The sequence below is a fragment of the Nanorana parkeri genome, unplaced genomic scaffold, assembly GCF_000935625.1.
Source record: "Nanorana parkeri isolate BGI_ZX_2015 unplaced genomic scaffold, ASM93562v1 scaffold592, whole genome shotgun sequence".
Classification (NCBI taxonomy): domain Eukaryota; kingdom Metazoa; phylum Chordata; class Amphibia; order Anura; family Dicroglossidae; genus Nanorana; species Nanorana parkeri.
The window spans coordinates 443,429-462,834 of NW_017306860.1; the positions used below are offsets into that span (position 1 = coordinate 443,429).

The 19,406-nt window shown below is 42.8% G+C and overlaps 1 protein-coding gene across 1 annotated transcript in view; it reads right to left on the minus strand.

Moving 5' to 3' along the window:
* The window catches only part of ANO2 (anoctamin 2), a 158,391-nt gene that overhangs the window by 38,562 nt on the left and 100,423 nt on the right, over positions 1-19,406 (minus strand). Inside the window, exon 20 of the mRNA XM_018562702.1 lies at positions 10,715-10,863. Within this exon, the coding sequence (XP_018418204.1) occupies positions 10,715-10,863 (149 nt within the window). The remainder of the gene's footprint in view (positions 1-10,714; positions 10,864-19,406) is intronic.

A 19,406-nucleotide genomic window follows, 5' to 3' on the forward strand; every position in this document is an offset into this window, starting at 1 on the left:
GCGACGCCCACGCCGAGAAGGGGGAGGGGGGGGGGGGGGGATCCCGACAATATTGTCTTTAGACCACCAGAGCCCAAGGGAGAAGAGGCTGCAAGGACCGGTCAAGCAGCCCAGCGGGACTGAGGGAAGGTGAGTATATCTGCTTTATTTTAGCCCTCTAGTCAAAAGCAGCACTTAACCCTTTCAATGTGAGGGTAGCCCTACTGCAAGACTTAGCTTTTTAAATTCCCGGAGCTCTTTTTTAAGCATATGCAAATACTTAAATGTCCATTGGTTCACTTTAGAAAAGTACTTTGTTTGCAGTTTTTTTGTTTTTGTTAACAAAATGGTCAATTGAAGGAACATGAACAGGCCTTGGGATAAATCCCCTCCTGTCTTGCTCACAATGGCCGTTTCATGATGGTATTTTCCCCTTAACTGCAGTAAAATGAATAATAATGATTCAGAGGCATTTTATTTAAGAAAATGGTCCATGTTAGTAAGACATCACTGACCACACCACCAACATCAGATAAACCTATTGTTAGAGAGACAGTTGTGTGACTTACAACTGTCTGGGGAAAGTTAAAAAAAATTACGCAATTCTGATTAGTCTAAATTGGTGCTGTCTGCTAAAACAAGACAATAGGAATGGCAGCACTTTAACATGGTTTGAAACATTGAAAAGTTAAAAGCTATAAAAAAAAGCAGGGGCTACAGTCGGCGGTTTACATTTTAGGTGATTTAAGTCATATACACTATATTGCCAAAAGTATTGGGGCACCCCTCCAAATCATTGGATTCAGGTGTTTCAATCATCTCCATGGCCACATGTGTATAAAATCAAGCACCTAGGCATGCAGATGCTTCTACAAACATTTGTGAAAGAATGGGTCACTCTCAGGAGCTCAGTGAATTCAAGTACGGCACCATGATAGGTTGCCACCTGTGCAAGTCCATCCATGAAATTTCCTTGCTACTAAATATTCCACGGTCAACTGTTAGTGATATTATAACAAAATGGAAGCAACTGGGAACAACAGCAACTCAGCCACGAAGTGGTAGGCCACGTAAAATGACAGCGTGGGGTCAAGGCATGCTGAAGTGCGCAGAAGTCGCCAACTGTCTGCAGAGTCAATCGCTACAGACCTCCAAACTTAGTGTGGCCTTCAGATTGGCACAACAGCAGTGCATAGAGAGGAATGTGTTTCCATGACCGAGCAGCTGCATCCAAGCCTTAGATGACCAAGTGCAATGCAAAGCGGCAGATGCTGTGGTGTAAAGCACGCGCCACTGAACTCTAGAGTAGTGGAGACGTGTTCTCTGGAGTGACGAATCACGCTTCTCTGTCTGGCAATCTGATGGACGTGTCTGGGTTTGGTGGTTGCCAGGAGAATGGAACTTGCCTGACTGCATTGTGCCAAGTGTAAAGGTTGGCGGAGGGGGGATTATGGTGTGGGGTTGTTTTTCAGGGGTTGGGCTTGGCCCCTTAGTTCCAGTGAAGGGAATTCTTAAGGCATCAGCATACCAAGACATTTTGGACAATTTCATGTGGGAACAGTTTGGGGATGTCAATTGTTTCAACATGACTGCCCACCAGTGCACAAAGCAAGGTCCATAAAGATGTGGATGAACAAGCTTGGGATGGAGGAACTTGACTAGCCTGCACAGTCCTGACCTCAATCCAATAGAACACCTTTGGGATGAATTAGAACGGAGACTGCGTGCCAGGCCTTCTCGTCCAATATCAGTACCTGGCCTCACAAATGCGCTCCTGGAAGAATGGTCAAACATTCCCATAGACACACTCCTAAACCTTGTGGACGCCTTCCCAGAAGAGTTGAAGCTGTTATAGCTGAAAAGGACGGGCCAACTCAATATTGAATGCTATGGACTAAGACTGAGATGCCATTAGGGTTCATGTAAGTGTAAAGGGAGGCGTCCCGGGGGCGTGGCCAAGCGGCGTACATGGACGGACGCTGATCAGAGCAGCTCCAGTCCTGATCGTATCCTCTCTTCCTCCTGACCCTCCTGGCAGCAGCCATGGTGAAAATCGGAGACCAGAAGAATGTCTCCGCGGCCGAAAAGCTGGCCCGTTTCCAGAGGCAAGATGGCGGCGGACATGCGGCCTCCCGCCTCTCCACGGGCTCCACCACGAGGAAGGATACAGCTCAATCCTCAAGTAAGGGGGCTCCACAGGGAAGGCCTACCCTGCCGACCCAGCAGGGACAGAAGGGTAAATCCTCACAATCCCCTCGGGATGCCTATAAAAACGGACGCCCTGCACTATCCTCACCAAGGGCCTCTGAGGTGAGGGGGAAGGGGGTGATTGTCCATGCTGGAGCACAGGCCCCTGCTGAACCCACTCTCCTACAATTAATGGAGGCCATTCGGGACTGTAAAACCTCCCTGGCATCACAGATTGAGGGGGTCCATGTAGATCTTTCCCTACTAAAGCATGATGTACAGGGCCTGCATGACAGAGTCACTAAAACGGAGGGCCGCATTAATATCCTGGAGGATGCGGTGGCCCCGCTATCCAGGGATACTACTGGTTTGCAGAGGGAAGAGTCAATATCATTAAGATTAACTTCCTACCCAAGTTGCTATATATCCTAACGAATGCCCCTTGCTATGTCCCAAAAAGTTATTTCTGTAAAATAGATTCTATCTGCACTGTATTTCTGTGGAGGGGTTGTACCCCTAGGGTGGCCCTGGAGGTGCTGCAGCTCCCCCATTCGATGGCGGGCCTGGCCTTTCCTAACTTTCATATGCATTACCTTGCATCCCAACTAGTGGTGGTTCATGACTGGCTGGTCCCCCAGACTGGAACCGCCTGCACGGCAACTGAAGCAGCCATACTAACATCCTTTGAATCCCTTCAAAATGTTGTTTATAGGGGGGTCAATCACAACCAAAAAGCTCCAAGGGGCAGTCATGATTTCTGTGACTGTCCGTATCCTCAGATATGTTATCAATCGATTATCCTTATCCCAATGGTGCCATTCTCCTCACTACCCCTTATGGGCTAATCCCGCCCTCCCAGAGCTGCAGCGCCTGCCATCGGCCGCCTTCTGGTCCTCAAGGGGCAATAAATCTCTGTCACACTTGTTTCAAAATGGGGTGATGCCTGATTTTCCGCAGCTTAGGAGGGAGCTGAAGCTCTCCCCGTGTGATTTTTTTGCCTACTTCCAACTCCTATATGCGATTCGCACCCAATTTGGGTCGACCGCTTTTACACCAACTCAGTCACCCCTGGAGGGGCTGCTGCGCAGAGATGACTCAGCAAAATTGATCTCTACTTATTATGGTGAACTTATGTCCTATGGGTCCGGTAGGTTTGACAGCCGCAAACAGAAGTGGCGGTCGATCCTCCCGGATCTAATGGAGGAAGATTGGGGAGACTTTGAGAGTAGCTACATGTCATCTGTGATAGCCCCTAAGGACAAATTGATCCAAATGAAATTCTTCTACCAGGCATACTACACCCCCGCTCTACTACATAGACTCGGCCTCCGCCCGACCTCGCGTTGTTTTAAGCGATGCGGGCGGGAGGACGACTTCCTGCACTGTTTTTGGTCATGCCCTATCATCAGAGCCTATTGGTCACTTCCTTTATGGAAACTAGCCTCGGTTTCCCCAATATTTGCAACCCTGCGTTCTGTCTCCTGGGTCTATTTGGGGAACTGTCATTGGCCTCCAGAACACCTCCGCGTCCTCTTATTCTATGCCAGAATGACCATCCTACTGGTGTGGGGTAGCCCGACGGCTCCCACCCTGGGTGAGTGGAAAAGACTAGTCGATCAGGCATTGCCCATTTACAAACTCACGTATGAGCAGAGGGCACGTTTTGGCCGTATCTGGGACCCATGGCTGTCCTCCCCTGTAGAGATGGGATAAATACTGCACACACTATCATTCTTTAGCCTATTGACCCCACTTCTGGTTCTCTGAAATCCTGGATGTATCTCCTACTGTGTTGACTACATGTGGCTGTGTCAGACTCCCTACGTTGCATACTCCCTGAGTTGGAGGGTGAATACCACATATTGAATCTTGTAATCATATGTATGTAACCTTGTCATCTTATGACCGTATGATATGTGAAGAGTGAGTAGATTCTGTATAACTGCATAATTGCCTGGGTTATGTTGACCCGATTGATGTATGTCTGTAGAGTGTTGTTATTATTATTATTGTGTCTATGACTTGGAAACCTCAAAAAAAAGCATCTTTAAAAAAAAAAAGGGAGGTGTCCCAATGCTTTTGGCAATATAGTAGGTTATAATGCAGTTATTGGTGTTTCCAGGCCTTTTAGCTTTGGGTACATGGTCCTTGACTGAACAGTTCATTAGGCTCTTCTATGGCCCTTTATTGATCAGATACTATCAGTGAATATTTGCACTTGAGTTCTTAGCCCCACCTGCCTGCCAAAGCTGCAGTGAGACTATTGTCCTTGACTTTTGCACTGGAACCTTGGTGTGTCAACTAACCCTCTGTTGGCATGACTATTTTAAACAAGAGACATAAAGAGTATTGACCTGACTTGACTTCATAAAGTGAACTGTCTAAAAAGAGACTTTCTTCAATGGATCATCCTAAAGGGATTGCACACCCATCTTTCAGTGTGTAGTATCTTAAAGAGACAGTATATCAGTTTCTACGTTGTTGCTTTGGAATTTGTCATTGCACATTTGTTCAGACCCTCAACACAGACTTGTGAGCTCACCAATGGGCAAGTTTGGGACTTATATAACAGTTAGTATAGGTAGCTAAGGTAAAGGGAACCATTATATTACATATTCTGACTCCGGTTGTTGTATTAGCGATTTATCCCTTGCTGAGACCTCTATCCCTGGCTTGTATAAGCAGATATAATCACTGCGGACAATCCTTTTCCTTTTAAAATAGCTGAACTCACAAAATACCTTTTCATCCACAGAATGCTTTGGTCTATGTAGCAGGTTAACAGATAGACTAGGAAGCCAGTTTCACTTGTTGGCAAGCAGCCTGGCTTCCTAATCAATCAGGAAACTGTGTGGCACATCATGACTTACTTCCCGGCTTCCTGATAGGTCAGGAAGCCACGCTGCCTAGCAACAAGTGACGCCAGTGTTCTTTCTTACCAGCTTCACAGGCAATCAGGAAGCCGGGAGACGGGTCATAATCTGCCACCAGATGTCCTGATAGTCTGGACACTTGGCTCCAGTACTCGGTATCGGCGAGTACTGAAAAAAAATATTGGTACTCTTAATCGATACAGAAAAACCGATATCGGTGCATCCTTAGTTTCCACCAATTGTCCCATAACATTATGCCTAATAGTGTTCAAGAATTGACAGACCCTTCTTGAATTTGTTATTGCATTTGTCCAACCTATATCAGGAAATTGAAAGTCCCCCATTATTATGACATTGCCTTGCCTTCCCACTACTTCTATCTGTGACAATAAATGATAGCTTTGTTCTTAAGCTCTACATCGTAATAAACATTTATTCAGGAACAATCATTCTATTACTCCCCTTAATACTTTAATTACAGTTCAATACAGAATACTTTGCTTTAACATGTTAACTGAAAAGCCCTTTTGTAATTCAGAAAAGTCATTGTGGGTAATTTTTTCAACCGTGCTAATTGCTTTCTGATTCCCCAAAATATGGAAACTCTAGAGCGCAGCTTATTGTTCAGTGTTGACAGTTTGTCCGTTTCTCAACATCTGTGAATTTGACATCATAAGCACCTAGATACCATTCTGCTTGTTGGCTCTAAAACTAACATTTTTGCCATTTCTTTATGACCACCTCACCAATCATTATGTGATTTTTAATATCTTGTGAATAATGCTATTCATGACTAAATAGTGTACGGGTTAATTGTACAGACCAGTTAAATATAAACCCTTTGTCCATAAAGAGGAAACAGGTTTCCAGCTTTGGATGGGTTGGGAAGTTTAGATCCCCATAGTCGGGATTCTATTGCTGTCAGTGCCAGGATTATACTAGTCTTTAAGCCCTTTTGGATGCTTTTTCTTTCACTGTCTTGTATTGGACAGTGAAAGAAGAAGCAGCTCTCTCCTCCTATCAGCATGTTTCTTTCACTGCAGCACGACTGATCCTTGTGCTGCTTATCCTTCCCCCTCTCTGATTTCTGCTGTACAAGAGACTGCAAGTGGCCAATACCATGTCGTATTCAGGTTATTACAGTGCTTGCAACTAAGGTTGGGCTCGATGTTCGAGCTGATCGTGAGTTCGTCTTAAACATCGGCAGTTCGTGTGTTCGGCGGGCTGTTTGCCTACCGAGCATCCCGCACAAGGCACTGTGCTTTGTGAGCCCTGATTGGCTAAAGCCTTGCACCTGACCACAGGTCAGGTTCAAGACTTTGCCCACTCAGGGCACAGAGAACTGGGAAGCTATCATTGGACAAAGTCATGATGACGCTGCCCAATCATGGCTCACCTGTCACAACTGTAAACAGTTGGGCAGAGCTAGCTGTCACTGCTAGCTCTGCCCAAAATGTTTATATGCTACAGGCATTTGTCAAAATGCCATTATGCGGCGGGTGTTCGTCATAAGTGAACGGGTGTGTCATCTGGGTGCCCCTTTATTAAAGGGGTACCCCGATGTGAATAAGCACCCTGCCCGCCCCCCCACAACCAACACCCCAGTACTTGTGGGGAAGAGGCCCTTGTCCCCATCGGCACAAGGACAAGTTGCTTTTCCAGAGGCGACCCTGGAAAAGCACCCTCCCAGTACCGAGGGCATGTGGCCTGGTGTGGGAGGGGGGGTGCTCGCTCGTCCCCCACTTTCCTGCCCTGCCAAGCCTATGCTCGGATCAAGGGTCAAGGGTCTGATATGGAATTTTAAGGGGGACCCCACATTTTTGGGGGTGGGGATCCTCCTTAAAATTCCTACCAGACTTTAAGGGTCTGGTATGACTTTAAGGGGGAACCCAACACTCTTTTTTGTTTGTTTTTTTACATGGGGTCCCTCCTCAATATTCCTCCCAGACCTTAAGGGTCTGGTATGACTTTGAGGGGTAACCCCACACACTTTTTTTTTTACACAGGGTCCCTACTAAATATTCCTACCAGACCTTAAGGGTCTGGTATGACTTTTGGGGGGAACCACTTGCTTTTTTAAAAAAAATTTTTATTTGGTCCCTCTTAACATTCCTACCAGACCTAAAGGGTGTGGTATTGTTTGGGAGGGAGAACTGCACACTTTAAACATAGAGAAAAAAAAATTCTTTAGAAATGTCAGTTTTGCTGCAGCAGGTTCTTTACATTGTACAGATTTGCCACTTTACAGGCAGTTTAAGTGGACCCCCACAGGCACGATATTTAAGGGAATTTTTCATTTTTATTGTTACCCTTTTAGTGATGTTAAAACCACTGCTCCTTTAAAAACTGTATTTTTAAAAAGTTTTTTTTTCATTGATTCCTGTCCCCCAGGGCAGTACCCATACACTTTTATGGCCAATAACTTGCATATCAGTCCTCCTAAAGGGAACAATTATTTTTGAAAGTTCTACTCCCATAGACTTGCAATGAGTTAGAGTTCGAACTTTTTGGATGTTCTAAAGTTCGAATTCGAACCGAACTCGGACCTGTTCAGCTCATCACTAATTGCAACTAAAAATGTACGGTTAATGAAATATTAATGAACACAGAGCTGCATTAGTTTGTGTCTTCAATCTCTTCCTGGAGTTCAGCTTCAAAATAAAGTCATTGCATTTAAATAACCTAAACAATGGTTCTGATTTATTGAAACCACAGTGATACCATGTCTAATTATTTATCACTCACTCAGCATCACAGATATCCAGCTGACAATGATTCTTTTATGGATGACATGTAACTCCCACTAACTATTATTAACCCTAATTAGAGAACAATGATACCATGTTAAAGTCTTTGTTTTCGATTCTTCACACTGCTTCTAAACAGTGTCCATCTGAAATCAGCATGTTACTCATAGGTCAAGCTGCGACGGGGCTATGTCTGGTGTTACAGTTAAAATGTGGTCACTATCAATCAAAATACATGGTGTATATGTAGAAGACTGGGTGCTCAGTTTACAAAATAAATCGGATCTGCACAGCATGTCAGTTGCAAAATATCAATTGTGTGCACCAAGCCGTTAATTATATCCAGCCTAATGCACCATTACCACTGATGGCCATGCTTTCTTGCATTATGGTTGTAGAGTAAAATAGGCAATAATATCCCAGCAGGCATGAAATATGGCCTATTATTTGATACAGTTTTGACATTCTTTCAAGTCTGGCATTTTTTGACCCTCAAATCAGAATCTTCTGTAACTGATGTTACCATTTAAAGGAAATAATTAAAACAGTATTTCTCTATAAATTTTCAAGGAAATATCTCATAAATCCCAGTTCGCTTTGTTTTTGCAGTGGTGGCCGGCATTAACATGTTGAAGAGATTTCATGTGTACAAAAAACATCCCCTTTATGGAATTAAAACAATATATAACACGTTCCAACACGGACCTTTTTCTGAAGTTGTGAAATCTCTCGACTAACCTCTTCAACACAAGGATGCAGGGCGCCTCTGCAACACAACGCTGACTTGGATTTCTGAGATACTCCCCTGACAATTTCATCAACCAACACATATGACGTTCACAAAGAGGGACAAAGGTTTCGTTTTCCCAATGCATTGAGTAAGACAACCATCACTGATAAAGGTTTGCTTGGAGACAAACCTATCCTCCACAAGCATAAGGGCAGGTTTTAAGACCATAACAATAGTTTAGTGCTACCTATCCACATGTGAGTAACCTGCACTTTTTTCCACCAACATATTACTAACTTTGATTACCTTCATATACGAGTTACAACTACACTAAAGTTAGTCAAGCACACAGCAGCTGGGGAATGACAGATATGAAACCAGAAGTGGCGATAAGCTCGCCTCTTCCAGCTTCATTCACTGCTGGCATGCTCAGTGAACTGATCATCCTCCGCTCTCCCTGCTGACACTTGCCATGGGGGCAGTGGAGCTTTGAATGCATAGAAGGATAGGAGGCACCTTCCATAGGCTGTAAAAGGGATTGAGCCATTTTACAGCCACCTGAACCACTTTTCACAGAAAGCTGACAGCCTGCAGAAGAAGTGTAAGCATAACAGCTGGGAATCTGGTCGCAATGTAAGTTTTACATCAGTGGCAGCAAAGAAGTTTATCTCAAATAACGCCATAATATTTATTTTTTGTAGATTGAGGAAGGGAAGGTTTAACTGCTGGTTTTGGGAACATCTTCCAATGGGAGTAATTGTTCCAGAGATGACTAAGAGCATATTTACCTTGGAGATATTTACTCTTACTTCCTATTGTGTCTCTGGAAAAGAAGGGAAATCTCCCTAATGGGATACAAACAGCAAAAAAAAAAGAAAACAAACATAAAATCAAGGTTTACCTAGCCCTGAAATGTCTTCCTGTTGCAAACTGTCTCTAACACTAAGGCCTGGTTCACACCTGGGCGTTTTACAGCGTGTTCCTACGCTCTGTAAAACGCTCAACATGTAAAAACCAATGATTGCCTATGGGCATGGTTCCCACCTGGGCGTTTCACAGCGTGTAGGAACGCACTGCAAAACGCCCTACGCCCAAAGAAGTACAGGAGCTTCTTTGGGGCGTATTTGCCACACGTATCCATTGGAATACAGCCAGGTAGCCTTCGGAAACGCACGTTTGTCACACGTTGTTTTTACCGCGAATCGCGGTAAAAACGCGTGACAGACGCGCATATTCGATATGCCTAGGTGTGAACCCAGCCTAAAGCACAATCTAACACTTAAGAGGCATATTTCTAAAACAGTGAATCTGACTTTCACCAAACATTCACTTGTGGTGAATCAATCACTGTCATTTAAAACATATGTGCCTGGAAGATTTACCTGCAATAAATGTTTGGTAAATGTCAGTTTTACTGTTTTGTTTTTAAATATGCCCGTTAAAGTAACACTAGGGGCTGTTGCATTACAATGTAAACAAGTACTGAAACCTGTTATTTTGTGATGCACAAGCCTCGTCCTTTCCCTTGACTGTCTGAGCCAAATCCTCCTTCATTTGTATCTTACATGCTCCCCCTCCCAGACACTGCAGATCACAGTGGGAAGATTTCAGCAACAGAAGCAGTACTGTCAATCCAGAAAACAGTGGGCAGGACTAGGTGTGGTCAGGGGCAGATTGCCAAGCTACAGACTTGTGACAATGCTGAAAGTCACAGCCTTTACAAACATCTTCTCACCCTACTGTAGTGCAAGCAGGCACAGCCTACATGGGAGTGGCAACTCTGTTTTGAATCCAGAAGCAGTGTAGCATTGTTGCTACACCATCCCAGGAAGCTGCATTAAGTGGCAGGATGAACAGGTTCTTGTGGGACTTCGCAGGGGGACCCAGCGAAAACTGTGCTTATGCACTTAAAATGAATGATTGGCGAATCTGCTCAGGTTTGATTCACCAACGATTCAACAATTTTAGAGGTGAATTCCATTCAAGTACACGATACAAGTATGCTAAGCAATTCCATTTTAATGCCCATGATTTTGGAATAGGTTGTCCAACAAGTTTACATAGGTGTGATGACACCTTTCATGTGTCTACAATCTTTTGGCCATATAGCGTATTACCATAACTACACAAATAGTCATATACCACTAATGATCTATCATTCAGAACAATACAAACAGTGCACATAAGCTAGCCCTTACTCATCTCCATGTATTCCGGTGTTAGTCCTGTAAAAGGCTCCAGAGCGTAGTCACGAACCCACTGTTGATGTTCTCTAGAATTGTGCAAATTATTCTCCCGAGAATCTGTCCTTTCATCCTTCAACTTTCTGAATAGTTTCTTCAATTTCCTAAAATGAAGGAAACAGAAAAGGTTATTGCCTCAGCTATTTAAATAAACGTTGTAGTTTTGCTTTGCTCTATTAGTTGTTCATGCAACAACTGCTTTAGCTAATAAATGAAAATTTAGTAATGGCTTATTGGAAAAGCAAAATCTTTTACAAAATCCATAAAATGATAATGACTCATATCCTGATGGTACAAAAAAGAAGAATGTCAATGAATCACAAATGATTTCATTAATCTAAAATGCTGAGCACAGGATATTTTTCGGCCATTGCAACATTAAAGGAATATTTAATGAATCCTTAAAGGTACAATACAGTCCAGTTTTAAAATATAGCATTGACTGATGGATAGGGGTTTCTGCTTACCTGCCAAGTATGGTGTTCATACCTCTGGCCTGGAGAGGTCATTATACTTTCTGTAATCTGTACAACTTTGTTCTAATTCCTGTTCCTGTTATGTTAGGTTCCCGTTATGATATACTATAGATGCCTAAATGTGTTATTAAAGTAGTTATTATAACTACTCTGGCTTCCAGACTTAAGGACATAACGAGACTGGTGATGTAATTTGCAAGACTTCAAATAAACCACCACTTACTGCACCTATTCTGAAGCTGGTTAATTATCTTAGATACCATATTCCTGTGCTTGGTTGTCTGCCAGTGACTGTAAAATTAAAATCAACTAGTGTGCAAGCGAAATACTACATTGTACATTGTAGTAAGAAAAGCACCGCTATACTGGACAGGGATTTTTTCTCTCTGTACAAAATCTGCAATTAGTGTATGGTCTTGTCACTGGATAAGAATGTAAGGTTGTTGTATTTAGTGATGTAGATGCAGATATGGAATCTAAGGTTAAGCAAGCTTGTCTTGCATGTCCAGGATAAGTACAATTAGGGGACAATATACAAAGCAAATAGGCAAAATCAGTTCTGTTGTACAGCCGTACTGCAGGATTTGACATGAACTTTCTCTCATTGATGGATATATAGCCCGCAGATCTCATCCCTTACTAGTACCATAGAGTTTGAGAGAGCACCTTATACAACTTTCACATGAGAACCACTAAGGAAATGTAATAACAAAGCAAAGACTAGAAGAACTAAACTTCTGGCCAGGCATGGATACAAAGTAGTACCTTCCATTCAATCTTGAAATACTTGTCAGAGTCTTAATCGATCTGTTGTAACACACACCCCTCTACTCCAGCCAGTGCTATTCTGCTAGGGAGAAGCTTACTAGTGATATTGTAAGTCCTTTCATACAGGCACCTATGGACTGCCCATTTGCTATAACATGTTACAGTAAATGACTAGAAATTGTATTTGTCTCAAATATAACATCTGCTACTGTAATTACATTTCCTGCCACAGTCTTCAGCAAGGAAGGTAATCCAAAGGAACTAGTGTCTGAGAAGGGACCGCAATTTGTTTCATCTGAGTTTGAATCCTTCCTGAGACACAGAAATATTGTGCATAGGAAATCCTCAGTTTATTACCCCCAAGCAAATGAAGAGATTGAGAGGTTCAACAGAAGTCTTAAAGAAGCTCTTCAGACCGCAAATTGTACAGGGAAATCTTTGAAGGTTTTTACTACGCAGTTCTTGCATGTCTACTAGACATGCAACTACACAAGTATCACCAGCTGAACTACTACATTGCAGTCAAATGTTGCAGACATACAACTCCTGCAAAGTCTAGTGCCTCTTAAATCATCAATTCCTAAGACTTTTACAAATGAACAAGATAAAAGTAAGCCATATACTGACTGAAAACATGGTACAAGAGAAGTACACTTTCAGCGTGGATCTCTTGTTAGAGTTAAAGCAGACCTTTACCCCCTTTTGAATAAGAATTACATCAGCATACAGCACTGCATGCTGATATGAAATCATCTTACATTCATTAGCTAAACAAACATATTTTTATTTTACTTACAATGTCTTGTTTCCACTTCCTGGTCCACTGTGGCACAATTATGTTATCGTGCCCAAGCATTGCATCCTGGGAAGGTTGCATCAGCAGAGCATTCATCTCATCTGTAATCTCATGAAATTTCAGAGGAAGACATTTTCATCCCCTGAGATGATGTGCATGGTCACATGTCCTAGTCACATGTGCCAGAGTTCAATAAGGTAAAGAGAGATCTAGTATCCTGCCCTTAGTTAAAATGGCCACACTCAGAAGACTGGAAGAAAAGAAAAATAAGGTATGCAGAAAATACAAAGACGTGTCTGTTTACATCAGATTACCCCCGATCCGGCATGATCCGGTCCGTCGAAATGGAACACTGTCGGGGGTAACCGGGTGTAAACGTCGTTTACACATGGCTGCTCTTAGACTTGCATTGGGTATCCGATCGGGTCCATCTGAAAAACTGACAGGCGGACACAATTGGACGGCCGTCTGAAAGGGGCTTTAGGCAGGACTTTTCAGAAGTTTCATTTGACAAATGGTATTTTCCTATTCTTACTGATAACAACCAAAGTGGAGACCAGGAACCCCAACTGCCTAGATATTTTCAAAGAATCAGAAGGCCACCTATATTGGCCAAGGAATACAGTGGATAGTGTAATTAAAACAGATAGAAGGGAATTTGTCAGAACTGGAGAAGACAAAAACTGGAGCAGTTGTGCATGACAACCAATCAGCTTCTATCTTTCATTTTCAAAGCTTAACTGAACAAATAGAAGAGAAAAGCTGATTGGATACTATGGGCAATTGCTCCAGATTCTGTCTGCACCAGTTTCGATAGTTTCCCCCCAATGTACTCTTTTGTGATGCAAAGAATCTTTTGTACAATGAGATGATTATGTGGTGTTCGTACCTCTAGGCTGTAGATGTTGTTATTTACAGTTATTACATGTATTAAACTTTCTATAATGTGCACAAGAACGTTTCTTCCAGTTCCTGTTCCTGATCTTACACTTACCTGTGCCTTGTTCCACAGCTGGGTTTTCCCCTCTGTATGTGGTTTTCACCTCCTAGCCAATCACAGACTGCAGGCTCTGGAAACAATCTATTCTCAACCGTGACCTCATTTGATACTCCTGGATGCCTGAACTTGTTAATAAAACACTCTATAACTACTCTGCTTCCCAGACTACAGGACACAACAAGACTGGTGACGAGGATGTACAGTATATCTCTACTGCTGCCCAAGGCCTTTTGTTTTTCATCCTGATATGGTGTGCATATTAGAGATCACACCATTAAGTTATATTTTCTGCTCACCTGGAAACACCAAATTCTGAACCTGCTAAGGATTATCAGCTCAAATTCTCTTCACCTTAAATAATTATACGAATTAACTACTTAAACTACACAACTACTTAAAGTGTTTCTAAACCCTCAGCTTTTTTTGCATATATCTACTGCTAGCAAGCAGTAGATATATGCAAAAAGTAAAAAGAAAAAACAAAACAACACTTTAACAGTGGTTTAAACTTACCTGTGTCTTCCCTGCGCGCTCCCGTCCGAAAATGTGAAAATTCTCGGGCGGCCGCAAAGGATCTTGGGGTGGGCGCAGTTCACATTTTCGGCCGGGACGCAAGGAGGAACGCAAGGTAAGTCTATGGACGCGTGCACCCGCATGCATACACCGTGGGACAGGAAGTGCCAGCAAGCCCAGAGGAGTCAGCCCTGGATCGGACAACCGACGCAGTGCTGAAGAGAAGGCTGGAGACATCAGGAAAGAAGAAGATCGGATTAAGAGGCATAATTAAAGGTAAGTGCTTTAATTAACTTTGGGGTGAACGAAAAACGCCTTTAATGTCACTTTAACTGAAGGATTTTCTCTCTAAAGCAGGACAAGAAAGGCTTTAAAAATATAAAATATTTAGGCAGTACACTACTGTCTGCTTAAAGTAACTTTATTGGAACAAATGCACAAATGCACTCCACAACTCGTTCCACCCCCTAATAAGACTTGGACTCTATGATTAAACGCCACTAGGGTGAGAAACGCACAAAAAAAAGACAGCCTGTGGAGTGCTTTGTCCACTTGTTCTAATAAAGTTACTTTGCAGCAGAGTGAAACAGCGGTATGCAGCCTTATTTTTTTGCAACTGTTTTCACGTGGGAGATGACGAGACCCAGAAGAGTTTTACTGCTCTATCAGTAATCAATCCCCTGTGTAGTTGTAGATTAAATCTTTTTTCCTCCAGTCTACTTATTATTGATTCTACCATCACCATTAAATAATTTGTACATTGCAAACATATCCCCTCAAATGCCTCTCCAGAGTGAAACAGTTCAGTCTTTGTAATCTTTCATCATAGCGTAGGTCCTCCATCATCCTTATGCAATTTGTTGCTCTTCTCTGGACTTTCTCAAGTTCCAGAAGTTCAAGGACATCTGTCCTGTAGATCGGTGACTAAAACCTAACTGTGTACGCAAGATGTATATTTTTAGCACACAAATACAAAACTTTACATTTTTCAATTTGAACCTCATATGCCATGTAGTTGGCTGCCCACCCCCTAATTTATCCAGGTCTTCCTGTAATGTTGCTACATCCTGTGTAGAGTTGAATAGCCTGAATATTCTGGTATCATTATTATTATTATACAGGATTTATATAGCGCCAACAGTTTGCACAGCGCTTTACAATATAAGGAAGACATTACAATTACAATAAAATGCAAGACAAGATGGTAAGGAGGGCCCAGCCTGTGAGGGCTTGCAATCTAAATCAGCAAACTCCGAAATAGAACTATTAATGTCAAGCTCAATATCATTAATAAACAGGTTACAGCATTAGCCTGGGGCACACCACCCACAACTATAGACCATTTAGAAAATTAACCATTTATTGATACTCTATGGACCTGTTTGTATATCCAGTTTTCTCTCCATGTACTCACCATTTTTGTCAATGACTGAAGACCGTAGTTTGTAAATTACACGTGTATGGGGTACTGTGTGGAACGCTTCAGCAGAATCCTGGTAAACTATGTCCACTGGCTTTCCTCTATCAAAATTGCTACTCACTTCCTCACAGAATGTTAAAAGGTTGGTCTGACAAAAATGGTCTTTTATAAATCCATGTTGGTTGTTGCTTATGATACAATTTCTGTAGGCAAATTCTTGAATATAGTCCCTAACCGTTCCCTCAAATACTTTGCATACTATTGATATTAGGCTGACTGGCCTGTAGTTATCTGGGAGACATCTTGGGTCTTGTTTGTATATTGGTACAACATGCACTACACAATACCCCTTTGCATCCAGTTTACTGAGAATTTTATCATGTTAGGGATTTTAACAGTCTCCGTTAATAACAGCTGTGCACACTTTGATGGTGTTTTATTCCTACATGGCACATGCATTCTAAACTGCTATGAGCAGTTAGACCTAAAAGCATTAGATAAACTTACATGTTTATTTTAGGCATGCTATGGCATAGCTCGTGCACTTTGGGGCGTTGGCACATGCATTCCCTAGCACGCCACCTTTGTTAGTAAATTCACTTTATATATTACAGGCACACGATAAATACAGAGAGGATATGATGTGCTTACTATTCTCAAAGTTGACTATTTTACTGCCATTTCCAGGGCCTTTATGGTCAGAGAAGGATTGCAAGTACTCACCCCACCCCCTTTCCCTTAGCCACTGTTATTTCGGCTCCCTCCCCACCTCCCTGAAGAGAGCCTTGTGCATTGCATCTGCTGGTGAGAGTGCCAGGTCCCAATGGCATGACCAAAGTAATTTTTTCTTTTATATCATATTTGCAGCTGTCGACTTCTGTCCCCTCCTGCTTGCCCACCTGCCGCCTGTCAGACCTGTAGCACAGAGCTGAGCTGCTCCTCAGCTCTGTACTACAGGTCTCATAGGTAGGTTAGGCTGGCAGGAGGGGACAGCTGAATAAGTGACATAGAAGAAGAAAAAACATTAGTGGTCGCAATGTCGGGACCTAGCTCACTTACCAGCAGATGCAGGGCACATGCCCGCAGTGCCTCACACCAGTGACTCCCCGTCAGGGCTGCCATCAGAAACGTCGGGGCCCCTTACACAGCTTTAAGCAGGGCCGGCCTTAGGCCTTTAGGCGCCCTGTGCGAGAAAGCTTTACAGCGCCCCTCAGTGACCACACCCCTCAGTGGCCACCCCGTAACCACACCCATTTATCCCAACACGTGCTGTTTTATATGACGTCATGCGCCTCCAGAACACGCCAATGGCTGAATACAAAATAGCATATAAATGTGTTTTGTTTGATGAAACAAATGAAAACTTTTTTAGTTTTCGTTCATTTAATCTGAAATGAATTTTTAGTCTTCGCACTTGTCTTATAATATGTGTGTGTGTGTGTGTGTGGGGGGGGAATCCTGACAGCAGGCAGCACTCCCTCCTGCGCCCCCCTTTCCCTGCACATGCCGCTCTTCTTACCTGCTGCTGCTGGGCCTCAGCCTCTTCTGCCAACGGTCCGGTGCTGCTGGGGCCTGGCCTCCTCCGCTGCTGCCGGACCAGCGCTGCTGGGCCCCGGCCTCCTCCGCCGCCGGACCAGCGCTACTGGGCTCAGCCTCCTCCACCTCCTCCCCTGTCACCTCTGCCATGCCGATCCTAGTAGCGGCCCAGGCCGCCTGGGCCCTCTACAGGGTTATCGGCCGTACCAACCTGATGGCGGCCCTGCCCCCTGTGGGAAATGTGCAGCACAGGACCAATGCCAGGAGGGGTTGTTAAAGCTCAAATAATGACAATAAAGCAAAGAGTCACTGGGAGGTTGGGACTTTTAGCACAAAATACATGCATCAAAAAGGGAGACATGTTCCTCTCTCCCACATGATTTTTTTTATGTTCACTGTATGGAGCATGCTGTAGGAGTTGTACTAAAGAGTGGTCACCCAATGGCTGAAGAGGACTGGTTGTCAGCGGAGATGGCGGCAGCAGGAGACAGAGCTGAGGACCAAAAATTGATCCAACATTGCTGGAGAAGGGCACACTTGTAATGCAAGTGTGCCCTGATGTTCACGTATTAGGGCAAAGCCGAACATATACAACACATCAGTTTACTTCTGTTTTAAGCAGTACTGGCACAAAAAAGGCCTGGCCTATTTAAAACAAGGTTTATTTTAATTAATGAATTACTCAGCAGAACATAGAGACATCTTTTTAGCTGCATAAATAATTTTATTGCTCCATATAGTTACATTTATTAGCATTTTTGGAAGCAGCCATCTTACATTTTCTGGGTACAGGAAAGTACAGTGTGTTATAGAAACAGTGCTCTCTTGTGGCAAAACTATGATAATGGAAGAAGACATGCTGGCAAGAAACACAAGAAAAACATTACTCGCAACAACAGAATGATTCAGCTAGATTTAAAAAAAAAAATGTAAATTAAATATTATTAAGAAGATAAATATTTATGTTTATAAATACTGTGTTTCGAAAGTGTTGGTTATGTGGTTGGACTTTTTTATAGATGCATAAATGTTGCCATCACTGACGTCAATGGTGGGAATGGTGTGAATCCTTGACCTCTGTGATATGAATGGAATGCATACTGATGAATGTAGCATCGTCCTGGACTTATCGTCACTCTTCTGTGAACAGAAAACCTCCTCTAATCCTGTGTTGTTGTATAAAGTTGCTTTAGAAAACTGAGATTCTACGTGTGACATAAGTGATAATCAGATGAGAGTCTTCAGCTCTCTAGGCATGTTAGAGAACAGCCCAGCTGTTTGTTCAACATGAAGAGATCTCTTTAGTTGCTGAGTCTAGGCATAACAACCTTAGGCACTATACATTCTTGTTCCTCTACAAAATGTGCCAAAGAATGGGAGTAGCCAGTAACTGTTAAAGGTAAGTGATAACAATCAGATGATCCAGCTGTTTTCCGGGGCTAAATGGCACCACCACAAACCCCCATCTAAGGTTTAAAACACTTTGTCCCAAGATACATTGTGTGTACCTGGCTGATCCATTCCGGATTAATACAAGCAACTAAGAGTAAGATATAGGGTAGCTGGCTGAGAGGTAAGCTAAAGGGTGGTTAGATCATGTCTGCACATCTAAGCTTTCTTGCAGGTCTTTGGCCAGCTTAGTGGTTCATTGACATGCCTGCATAGCGACACAAGAACAGAATTCTGCCCAAAGAACCGTACACAACAAGATCAGGCCACCTAAGAGATTAGAAAAAAAATCTTTGAAATTGACTTTTAAATGAACTGAATGTATTCATCTTTAAGGTGAGGGGGTTTTTATCACATGGAATTAAAGGTTGCTCGTTTTATGGTCATTGAGACATTGGGGAACTCTTCGTGACTGCCGGAAATTAGGTTTTTAATTGTAAGGGCTCTTTATTGTAAGAGCTCTGAAAATGTGGAAAAGAATTTCAGAGGAGGTGGTTTTAGACAATTCAGTAGATATTTCCAATTCAAAACAGTATGCAAAGGTTTCAAAAATCACAAAATATAACGCGCTACTAATATTTATAAGATATACCATTGTAGACTGTTGATCCAGGGAGTTATCTAATTGCATTTAAAAATCAGGAAATAATTTTATTCATTAAAACTAGATCTATATATATATATATATA